Raw genomic sequence first — 12,361 nt, forward strand, 5'->3', positions numbered from 1 at the left:
GACCACAGTCATTCTATTGGGTCCATCCACAGAAACTAACAGGGGATTGATTGGGGGAACAGGCCCCATGAAGGAGACTTGGCAAGCTATTCTTTGGTATTGAGGATCTGCAGGCTGGGGGAAAGAGGGATAATCATTGGAAGGAGGGGGTTCAACAGCATCTACAAAGGAACGTATGGTACAGTATGGATGGGAAAGAGGTCATGCAGGAGGGGGTCATTGACATGGTGTGGAACGTTTCAGAGAACACCTTTGGGACACCCGCACCAACCACCCTGTGGCTGAACACTTTAACTCCCCCTCCCACTCCGCCAAGGACATGCAACACGACGCCTGGAGGAAGAGCGCCTCATCTTCCGCCTAGGAACCCTCCAGCCACAGGGGATGAATGCAGATTTCTCCAGCTTCCTTATTTCCCCTCCCCCCACCTTATCTCAGTCCCAACCCTTGGACTCAGCACCACCTTCTTGACCTGCAATCTTCTTCACGACCTCTCCACCCCCACCCCCTCTCCGGCCTATCACCCTCACCTTAACCTCCTTCCATCTATCGCATTCCCAATGCCCCTCCCCCAAGTCCATCCTCCCTACCTTTTATCTTAGCCTGCCGGGCACACTTTTCTCATTCCTGAAGAAGGGCTTATGCCCGAAACGTCGATTCTCCTGCTCCTTGGATGCTGCCTGACCTGCTGCGCTTTTCCAGCAACACATTTTTCAGCTCTGATCTCCAGCATCTGCAGTCCTCACTTTCTCCATGGTCAGGAGCAAGTGGAAGCCAATGTATGACTGCATCTGGCCTGGCCACCTCATATGCCAGGGGCTGGTGGTGGGGGAACATTGGGCAGGTGCAAGCTCATGTATACAGTTTGGGTGGGGTCCTGTGGAGGTGTGAAGCCAATGACATTCACGAGGAGCAGCACCATTTGGTCTCACCAACATATAGATGTCAAGCTGGAAGGCTCATCTGATTCTAGGAGGTGCTTAACATGAAAGAAACCTTCAGTCATGCTGGGAATTGAAAGGGGCAAAGGTCTGGTAGGTAGAATACAATGTTAATAATGCAAAGTCATACAGTTTGGTAGGATTAACAGTAAAAAAAGATTATTACTTGAATGGTTAAATGTTGCGGCACGCTGCTATGTAGAGGGACCTGGGTGTCCTTGTGCATGAATCACAGAAGGTTGGTCTGCAGGTAGAACAATAATTAGGAAGGAAAATGGAATTTTGTCCTTCATTGCTAAAGGAGTTTAGTTTAAAAGCAGAGAGGTAATGTTGCAGCTGTGCAAGGTGCTGGTGAGGTCACACCTGGACGACTGTGTGCAGTTTTGGTCTCCTTAGTTGAGAAAGGATGTACCGGCACTGGAGGGGCTGCAGAGGAGGTTCACTAGGCTGATTCCGGAGTTGAGGAGGTTTGGCTTATGAGGAGAGACTGAGTAGACTAGGATTGTATTCATTGGAATTCAGAAAAATGAGGGGGGGATCTTAGAGAAGCATAAAATTATGAAGGGAATCAATAAAATAGAAGTAGAGAGGATGTTCCAGTAGCAGGTGAAGCTAGGACAAGAGGGCAAAGCTTCAAGATTAGAAGAAGCAGGTTTTGGACTGAATTCAGAAGGAACTTTTTCGCCCAGACGGTTTTAATCTATGGGATTCCTTGCCCAGGGAAATACTTGACGCTACTTTAGTAAACGCTTTTAAAGCTAAGGTAGATACTTTTTTGAAAAACAAAGGAATTAAGGGATATGGTGAGAGCGTGGGTCAGTGGAGCTGAGTCCATGAAAAGATTAGCCATGATCTTATTGAGTGGTGGAGCAGGCTCGAAGGGCTGGATGGCCTACTCCTGCTCCTCGTTCTTATGTTCTTGTACTTAGAAAAATAGCTAAGACCATAGGAAGAGTGGGTGGGGTAAAATATTTGACATGTGAGGGAGGGGACTGCAGGAGTCAGCGATGTGAGGGCCTTTCAAAGACAATAAAATTACACACAGATACATGCTCTGAACAGGACACAGACCTACAGGGTCGTTAATCCTGGCCATCCTAATGCATTGACTCCCTATGTGATCTGCACCTCCATGCCCTAGACATTACTGACCGACTCATTTACACCAATACATTTGGATACTGAGGCCAAGGAAAGAAAAAGCATGTGGTAGGATGAGGAGCAGTGGTATCAGCAGCACCCATTGCCTTGTTCCTCCTACTTCCAGTTGCTGCAGCAATCTCTCAACACAGCCGATGATCCATAGTACACCCTGTATGGACATGATGTTTTGCATAATACAGGTGGTTACATTCCAGACAATGCAGAGAGAAAAAGCAGATGCAAGATCTAAACAGTACAATTTATGAAAATGTATCAAATAGTGCATTCTCCCCCGTGCCACCAAAGTTCCCTGAGTAAGATTTCTTCTTTGTCACCCTTTTGCTACGTCCTTGTGTATTTCTTGGTTCTGCAGCTGGGTGGAAGGAGCCTGCTTGTCAGTGAAGCCTGTTAGCCCTGGGGGTTCATTGAGTGATTCTGGGAGTATTTGTGTTTGGACTAGCCAAACATGCTGAGGGTCTTCTTGCCCATCCCTAGCTGCCCTTGAACTGAATGGCTTGCTGGGCAATTTTAGAGGGATGTTGTGGTTCTGTTCGCCGAGCTGGGAATTTGTGTTGCAGATGTTTCGTCCCCTGTCTAGGTGACATCCTCAGTGTTTGGGAGCCTCCTGTGAAGTGCTTCTGTGATGTTTCCTCCGGCATTTATAGTGGTTTGAATCTGCCGCTTCTGGTTGTCGGTTCCAGCTGTCCGCTGCAGTGGTCGGTATATTGGGTCCAGGACAATGTGCTTATTGATTGAATCTGTGGATGAGTGCCATTCCTGTAGGAATTCCCTGGCTGTTCTCTGTTTGGCTTGTCCTATAATACTAGTGTTGTCCCAGTCGAATTCATGTTGCTTGTCATCTGCGTGTGTGGCTACTAAGGATAGCTGGTCATGTCGTTTCGTGGCTAGTTGGTGTTCATGGATGCGGATCGTTAGCTGTCTTCTCGTTTGTCCTATATAGTGTTTTGTGCAGTCCTTGCATGGGATTTTGTACACTACATTGGTTTTGCTCATGCTGGGTATTGGGTCCTTCGTTCTGGTGAGTTGTTGTCTGAGAGTGGCTGTTGGTTTGTGTGCTGTAATGAGTCCAAGTGGTTGCAGTAGTCTGGCTGTCAGTTCGGAAATGCTGTTGATGTATGGTAGTATGGCTAGTCCTTTGAGTTGCGGCATGTCCTCATTCCGTTGTCTTTCCCTTAGGCATCAGTTGATGAAATTGCGAGGGTATCCGTTTTTGGCGAATACATTGTATAGGTGTTCTTCTTCCTCTTTTTGCAGTTCTGGTGTACTGCAGTGTGGCCCTTTTGAATAGTGTCTTGATGCAACTTCGTTTGTGTATGTTGGGGTGGTTGCTTTCATAGTTTAGGACTTGGTCTGTGTGTGTGGCTTTCCTGTATACCTTTGTGGTGAATTCTTCGTTCGGTGTTCTCTGTACCATCACGTCTAGGAATGGGAGTTGGTTGTCCTTTTCTTCCTCTCTAGTGAATTGGATTCCTGTGAGTGTGGCGTTGATGATCCGGTGTGTGTTCTCTATTTCTGTGTTTTTAATGATTACAAAGGTGTCATCCACATATCTGACCCAGAGTTTGGGTTGAATTTGCGGTAAGACTGTTCTAATCTTTGCATTACCGCTTCTGCTATGAGTCCAGAGATGGGTGAGCCCATGGGTGTGCCGTTGATTTGTTCATATATTTGGTTGTTGAATGTGAAGTGTGTTGTGAGGCACAGGTCCAGTAGTTTGGGTATGCCGTCTTTGTTGATAGGTTCAACGTCCTGTTGTCTGTTCTGTATGTCCAGCAGGTTGGCTATTGTTTCTCTGGCTAGGGTTTTGTTGATAGAGGTGAACAGTGCCGTTACATCAAATGAGACCATGGTTTCTTCCTTGTCTATGTGTATATTTCTGATGATGTCCAAGAATTCCTGTGTTGATTGTATAGAGTGTCTGGATCCGCTGATCAGGTGTTTCAGTTTCTGCTATAGTTCTTTAGCCAGTTTGTGTGATGGTGTCCCTGGCAGTGATACTATGGGTCTGAGTGGGATGTCTGGTTTGTGCACATTGTTCTACTACAGGATGTTTTTTGGTGGTAAGGTGTACATTTGTGCCCATTATTTTTTCATTGTGAGTTCTTATGGAGATTTTTTCTGTGTGCTATAACAAAGCTTTAAATCAATTACTAAAGAATTAATTCATAATTTTGCTGTAAGCGTACACAAAGAGAACTTTCCTCTTGTGGAGATTGGTGAGGGGAGCAGGATGACAAGAAAGAAAACCAAATCTGTTTTTGATTTAGAAATTAGTTTTTAATATGTCTACTCATTAAATATTCAATGAAGCGTTCGTAACGAATTGGAATCATGTTTTTTTAATTACGTACTGTTACATTTCTACCTAATTAGAAAAGCTTTGATAATTACTTTTAATGCATAGTTATGTTAATATAGTTCAAATTAATTAGTCACCTGATTCTAATTAAAGGAGTATTCCATTCTGGTTCTATGAAGATGAAAATGATATTGATATTTGTAGATAGCTTAGCTGCCTGAATACATGTCAATGTAAATCATTTGTTATTTTGTTTCTTTAAGGGAGAAAACCATTCTTATTAGTTATTAAACATATTGGCAATAAATCATTGGTGAAATGTTATAGTAGATAATGTGGAAAACCATTTATATGGTGCAGAAGTCACAAGTTCCTAACACTTTTGTCTAACATCCAATATTGTCACATAGCAAGATTTTTTATGTGAGGCACACAGGAGAATTGTTTTTAGCTTACATTAAATCAAAACCCTGTGAACAGCTTTATATTATTTCCAGTTTGTTACCAGGCTACGAGGTAATTATTTATGTCATTTTAAAAAATTTCTCATGGGTATGGGTGTTTGTAATCGCCTTCGAGAAGGCAGTGGTGGGCTGCCTTTTTGAGTTGCTGCAGCCCATCTCACATAGGTATACCCACACTGCTGTCAGGAAGATAGTTCTGGGTTGTGATTACATGATAATGCAGGTTCAAAAATTCCAAATCAGCATTGTGTGCAGCTTGGAGAGAAAATTAATGGTGATGATGTTGTAATGCATCTTCCCTTATCCTTCTAGGTGGTAGAGATTGTGGGTTTCAAAAGTGTTTTTGAAGGAACCTTGGTCAGTTGCACTGCATCATGTATGTAGTATGCATATGTATAGCTGCTGCTGTGTGTTCATCGTGAAAGGAATAAACATTTAAGATGTCAATGGGCTACCAATTAAGTGACTGCTGTGTCACGAATGGTGATGATATAAATGTATGTGTGTATATGCTAATGCTTAGTTCTAAGGTGGAGAAGTGATTATTTAATTTTGATCTGTATTTTGATATTGTGTATGTTAAGAAGGAAAGGACATTGACTTAGTTTAATTTTAGGTTTGTTCTGGGAGTGGTACTGGGGGGGCTGGGTTCTCAAGTATATTGATATATATTTTCTTCATGAAGGTTTACAGTCTTGGAATAGAGCTTGATGTGAACAGTTCAGTATATTTGAAACAAGGGTAAATAACTGCTGTTGTTAGCACAAGAAGGCCTGTATCACATGGAGATAAAAATTCAGAACTATCCAGAAGGATAGAGTGTGTGCAAGGTCGTTTAGCAGTTTCCAAATTTTGGCCAAAAGGTTGGGCAAAAAGTTCTGATCCAGCTCCATTTAACAGCAATCTCTTCCTTAGCTTTCCACAAAGTTCTGAGAAACTTTTAATCACCTTCCAGGGATTTATCTACCTTTATGCGTTTTAATACCTTTAGCATCTCCTCATCTTGTATACAAACTTATTTTTCAAGTCATCACTATTTATTTCCCCAAGTTCCCTAGCCTCTGTGTCCTTCTCCACAATAAACTCTGATGTGAAATATTCATTTAGTATCTCACTCATTTCCTGTGGTCCTGCACATAGATGGTGGCCCTGTTGATCTTTAAAGGGCCCTATTCTCTCTCTAGTTACTCTTTTGCTCTTAAATACAGTTGGACGTTTCCCCTTTTTAACTCCTGTGTATCCCATGAGTCTACCCTGTGACTTAAATAGCTGGAAGGGAACAACTAAGCTGTGCAGAACTGAGGTCAATCACTTGCACCAACGTGATTTGCTAGGGTTGCTTTGTAAAAATGCCTTTGAGGTTCAGATGATATCATCAAAACATAATTTGCACACTTTTAATGGGGCTGCTGACTGAGTCAGATTTATGTTTTGCAGTCTAACAAAAGGCAGATGGAAATGCAACATTAAGTCTATTTTAACAGAGCCTTGTCCAGTTCTTGATGTGTAGCGTGCGACAAAATCTGCATTGTTGTTTCAAAGAATTATGGGTTAACGAAAGAGGATTTAGTCAAGAACATCACTGATTTGTGGATGTTTCAAGACTGTCGTTTTATAAAAGAGACCTCCGGGGCAACTTTTTCACACAGAGGGTGGTACGTGTATGGAATGAGCTGCCAGAGGAAATGGTGGAGGCTGGTACAATTGCAACATTTAAGAGGCATTTGGATGGGTATATGCATAGGAAGGGTTTGGAGAGATATGGACCGGGTGCTGGCAGGTGGGACTAGATTGGGTTGGTATATTTGGTCAGCATGGATGGGTTGGGCTAAAGGGTCTGTTTCCATGCTGTACGTCTCTATGACTATGACTCTATAACTACTACCTTTTGTAAAGTCAAATTCGGTAATAATAGAACTTCTCAGCTAACTTGGCTCAGGATGGAAAATAAATACTAGCAATGCCCACATCTGATGAATGAATTTAAAAAAAACTCTTTCATTTATTAAAGCATAGTAGAACAGTTTTTCTTTAATCTTACATATAGACCAACATTTACCACAGGATTATATACTTTTTTTTCATATCCATTGCGAGCAACATATTGGAAAAAAGTACCTGGAACATTATCGTAGTATATGTGATTGGTTGAGCTTTTTCTCTTTATTGCCTATTACGACAAGAATGACACATTAATTTAACACTCAATTACACACTTTAGTCATTGCTTAAATGCATTGTAAAGAACAAATATAAAAGGCAAAATAATTAACTAATCGAGCAACAATGTTCGCTGGCATTTCTGAAATGTTCTGATTCTCTTCTGGACAGAAAAGTGGCATTGCATATATATCCCTACATTTAAACTCTTGCTCTTAACATGTTCTATTACATTCATCTTAATTTTGATTCACATGCATAGCCTTTTTTTCCCCTAAATCCTTTAGAACTGACCTTCCGAAGTCCTCTACAAACTGCAGGCAAAATATAATCTATCTCCATTTTCTGTCAGTGGATTGTGGACTTCCGGTGGGAAGTGGAAGGAATCCTGCAGCAGCTTGCTGCTAAAGTTACTCTGAGTTCTTCTGTCATCCAAGCTTCCTACCTGGTAGTTCCCAATTGCAGTTTAGTGGAATAGGGAACTCAGCATGGAGGGCACCACCTCATTCACGGTCATATAAATCATTGTAAAGCTGCAGCATCTCACTGGGCTATTTTAATTTTCTTAAACATTCATTTCATTCCAATGTTTCCATAAACTAGCCGCTGAAAATAAGTCAGAAAAAAAGAAATCAGTCCAAACTTAGAAATTCTCCAAACATCACCATTCTGAAAAAGAGTCACTGGACTCAAAATGTTAACTCTGCTTTCTGTCCACTGCCAAACCTGCTGAGTCTCTCCAGCCTTTTCTGTTTTTGTTTCAACCTCCTGACTCCCATCTTGTTTATTACATGTTCAGATTTTAACATGTGAATAAAAAAATGCCAGACAATTAAAGATTGCATCACCATACATTCAAACTGCCTTTAAATGTAAGATTGCATGCCAGTTGTTGTAGAAAATGATGGTAATACAGTGTGAAATTGAAACACAAAGGTTAATTTTTGATCCTAATTGATGCTCAGATAGAAATGTATTAAAAACTTAAAGAATTTTTAACTCAACTTAGCAGAGAATGTTTGTGGTTGATTAAAAACCAAAGAAACTTCTCAGCCTCACATAACAGGAGCACCAGTGTTTGTTCATATAACACATATGCACACTTACCTCACTGTCCATTGTATCAACACTAATCCTCCAAACACTGGCAATCACAGTTTGATTGTCCATTCCTTTTTTGCTTACCTTCCTTGAAGCTCCAGGTTTCTAGTTGATTTTCTGCTTTAGATTACCTGAGAAATGTGGAGTATTGGAGCCTCCAGCACAGTGCAAGATCAGCCCTGAGGCTAAATGATGACTCCCTTCTACAGCAGTGATTGCTGTATTGTTGAGTATAAAGATTCAAAGGCACTTTGGCTATGGAAGGAAGGGAATTGTGTTCAGCAGGGGGTTGGGTAGCCAGTGGGCAGGTGAGGGGGACAGGATAGATGGACGAGAGGTAAGGGTAGCAGCTGTTTGAGTGACTGGCTAATGTGGTAGCTAGTTCGAGGGACACTGGCAGATGAAGGGATAGTGTTGGAGGTGACTGAAGAATTAGGAAGACAAGGGGTGAGGCATTAGGTGACAGGTAGGTGGATGACAGAATTAGGCTGCGTTATTTGTGGGGTGTAGCCATTGTGGTGTTGGCTGGTTGAGGGTGGCGGGAAGGAGGTGGAAGGTCAGGTTTATCAGGAGCTGCCAGCACAGTGGCAGTGTCAGGCTGGAGGAAGGGTGACATGGGTGATGGGTTGATTTCATTTGATTTATTCTTGCTAAATGTACCGAGATACAGTGAAAAGTGCTGTTTAATGTGCTATCCAGACAAATCATACCTTACATGAGGACATCAGGGTGACAGAACAGAATGCAAAACATAGTGTTACAGTGAGCGAGTTTTGAGAAGATTTGTAGCTCAGGTTGAGGTTCTGGATGTAGGTTTGCTTGCTGAGCTGGAAGATATCAATAGTGTTACAGCCTCAGAGGAGGTGCCGAGAAAGATCAACTCTAATCTATAAGAGGTCTGTTCAGAAGTCCAATAACAGCGGGAAAGAAGCTGTTCTTGAATCTGTTAATATCTATTTTCAAACTTTTGTATCTTTTCCCTGATGGAAGAGGATGGAAGAGAGTGTAACTGGGGTGGGAGGGGTCTTTGATTATGTTGACTGCTTCTCTGAGGCATTGGGAAGTGTAGATGGAGTCAGTGGAAAGAAGGCTGATTTGTGCGATGGACTGGGTCGCATTTACAACTCTCCATAATTTCTTGTGGTCTTGGGCAGAGTAGTTGCCATGCCAAGCTGCGGAGCATCCGGATAGAATGCTTTCTATGGAATGTCTATAACATTGGTAAGAGTCATTGTGCAAAAGCTAATTTCCTTAGCCTTCTGAGGAAGTAGAGGCATTGGTGTGTTTTCTTGATCCTTGCACCAATGTGGATGGACCAGGACAAATTGTTGGTGATATTTTGTGTTGATGGGATGGTTGGTCAGTGTGCATCAGGTGGGCAGGGAATGGGGGATGGCAGTGGTAAGCTTAGGATGGATTTCAAATTGGAGGGGGTTCAGGTTGTGGTGGTATCAGGTTGAGGGAGGTGCAGTCAGATAAATTTGGGAGGTGTTACATTGTGGGCATATTGGATTGGAATGTGTTGAGTTATCTTGTATCATGTTGGGGGTGGCTGTGTCAGGACGGATGTTGAATTTAGTTGGGTCAGGTTGAGGGGTATTCAGATTGGGGGAGGTGGGATCAGGGCGCTAGGATACGGACAGTTTTGGTTTGAGGGGTGCTTGTTTGGAGTGTGATTAGATGAGATTGTGTTGGGGTATTATCAGGTGAGCTGGGTGGAGGAGCCAGTTTTATAGTTATCCAGGAGTTAGAGTAGGTTTCAAGGTTTGAGCTTTTCTTGGGTAGCTAATTATTCAGGTAAGTGAATTGGAGTCCTTTAATTCAGACTTGTAGACTTTTGTGGAGGGTCCCAGATGCAGAGTAATTGACTGTTGGAAGTTTAAACTTCCGAGGAAAATCCCAGGTAGCTACAATTTCCAAGTAGCCTTGTGGAACATTTTCCAGGATATACTTCAGCAATAACTATCTTCTGATTGAAAATTCTGGGCCATTAACAAGTCAGTAATTAAAAATAAAGAGTGTGTTCTGCTGGTGAATATCACATATGCAAGCAATTTAGCAGAAAAGTCTTTTAGTTAATATATATATTTTTCCTATTATTTTTTTCTCACAGTGAAACAGACAGGTATGTCTTACATGAATGAGCTGCCACATATAGAAAGTGCCTGCTGCTGTGTGAACTGTGGTCACTCTTATACAGTGAATGAAATCAGAAGCAATAGAAGGTTCTGCAGTGAGCTTTGCCTGCGGCAATTTAAAGAGAAGTAAGATGGTTACATTTGGATACATTCTTCATACTGTTGATCTTTCCATTTTTGGTAATGGTTAGAGTATAACTTTAATTTTGCAACATAATGGTAGGGCATATTTGATGGATCAAATAAAGTGCCAGGTAATTGATAATCTCAGTATTATTGATTCTTACTGGTCATATGAATCACCCAATTTAAAGTATAATTCAACATGGATAATAGTCCCGATCCAACCTGAAGTTGTAGGTCAGTGCATTTAGACATGTCTAAGTATAGTACCAACAAAAGGACCTGAATCCCTGACCTAATCTGCCTGGTGCATTGAGACCTTAAACTATTTCAATTACCCAGCCTTATGTTATAACCCCATAGTAAAAGGTGTCACTCAAAATGAAATATTGACTCTCAATGGACTAGCAAATGGAATATCACAGAAACTAATGGAAAGGTTGAAAAATTAATGCATATTGAAAAAAGGAACCTAAATTGCTTTGGAACATTTCAATAATTTTACATCCTGGCACAGAAAAGCATATACTGCATTGTGAATTGATTTCACAAACTAGGATCACAGACTGATGTGAAATATTTTCGAGCAGGCTGCTGGCAATTGAAAAACAAATCAGACAGCTGTGTGGATGCTCTCATCAAATGAACACTATCTGTAACCATGACAACTCTGATGATTTCAGCACTTAAGCTTTAAGTGTTACAGAGAAACCCACTAAACTGAACATAATCTCAGTGGAGGAAAGGGGATTGAGAGTCAATGTAATTCCAATTCTTAAATTTCTGATATGTAGTTTGGTCATTAAACTTGAATTGTTCTCATGGAATAAGATAAAATAAGCAGAAAATTGAACAGTTATTGGCACTCTAGCCCCTCAGAGGGGCATGGGAATTCAAGCTCTAAACATAAACCTAAAGCTCACACTCTAGATTGCCATTCCAAGGTAATATTGAGTTGTTGTTAAACTGAGCTGCTTCTTTCTACTGAGGAAGATGCTAAAAATCCCAAGGCACTATTCAGGGAATAATAGAGGCTTTTGTCTCAATGTGATGTAAAGCTGACTAAATAATCAATCAATTAGTTGTTTGTTGAATCTTGCTTTGTGGAAAGTAGTTGTAATCTTCCTCATTAAACCAAGTCATATACTACACACAAAGTGATTCATTGTATGTAAGAAGATTTAAGGTGTGACCAGGTTTTTAGTGAGTTTAAATTAAGAAGTTTTTTTATTGTCCACAGAGGCTAGCGCATACATCAAACTGATTTCTACCTAAAATTATATTGATCAGTATCTGGTGAGATATGAATGGATATGCTTGGCATTCTCAAAACTATTTAACTAGTTTAATTATAAAATTGTCAATTTAACAACTTCAGTTAGGTGGCACCATATCTCCTAATCCTCTGTATATGTTTTTATAAAAACAGCAAAAATATACAATTTTGCTTTGATTAATTAACAGATCGCTCAGAATGGGAAGTGCAGCAATCAAGAGAAGTGCTGGAGCAATACTTAAACGGGTTAAAAAGAGAAAAAGGAAGGTGTGCCTAAGCCCTAGTTCAGAATCAGATGAAGAATATGATTATGAGTTGACTGAGCCAGAGCAGGTGGTAGGTATGCTTCATCCAATATTTAACTGATACAATTTTGTTATGCATGAAATCATGACAATTTTTAAGTACTTCTGAATACCTTCAAGAATACACAGAAATGCTGTTGTGTCACACTGAGAACTTTGCTAATTGAAAGTAAATCTGTGAACTTGAAAGCATAATGCATCACCTGATTTATGGAGGTGGTCTCTTCATGTTGGTTATCTTAACATTTCTGTATGTTTTCTCTTGTATTTAGTATAGACAAACTTTTTGTGAAGATACATTTTGAACAAAGAACTTTGCTGGCCAGGATGACATTTTGATAGCAGGGCAGGCTTTTGAGTCCATTAATTTTAATGGATAGAAAATCCTAC

General features: G+C 40.9%; 1 protein-coding gene across 7 annotated transcripts in view; it reads left to right on the forward strand.

The window, feature by feature from the left end:
* Positions 1–12,361, forward strand: part of l3mbtl1 (L3MBTL histone methyl-lysine binding protein 1) — an 83,273-nt gene that overhangs the window by 20,438 nt on the left and 50,474 nt on the right. For all 7 annotated transcript variants that reach the window (XM_072556480.1, XM_072556484.1, XM_072556481.1 and 4 more), the window contains 2 exons: positions 10,243–10,393; positions 11,855–12,002. In XM_072556480.1, the coding sequence (XP_072412581.1) occupies positions 10,243–10,393; positions 11,855–12,002 (299 nt within the window). The remainder of the gene's footprint in view (positions 1–10,242; positions 10,394–11,854; positions 12,003–12,361) is intronic.

The sequence above is a fragment of the Chiloscyllium punctatum genome, chromosome 37 (genome assembly GCF_047496795.1).
Source record: "Chiloscyllium punctatum isolate Juve2018m chromosome 37, sChiPun1.3, whole genome shotgun sequence".
In the NCBI taxonomy this organism is placed as follows: Eukaryota; Metazoa; Chordata; class Chondrichthyes; order Orectolobiformes; family Hemiscylliidae; genus Chiloscyllium; species Chiloscyllium punctatum.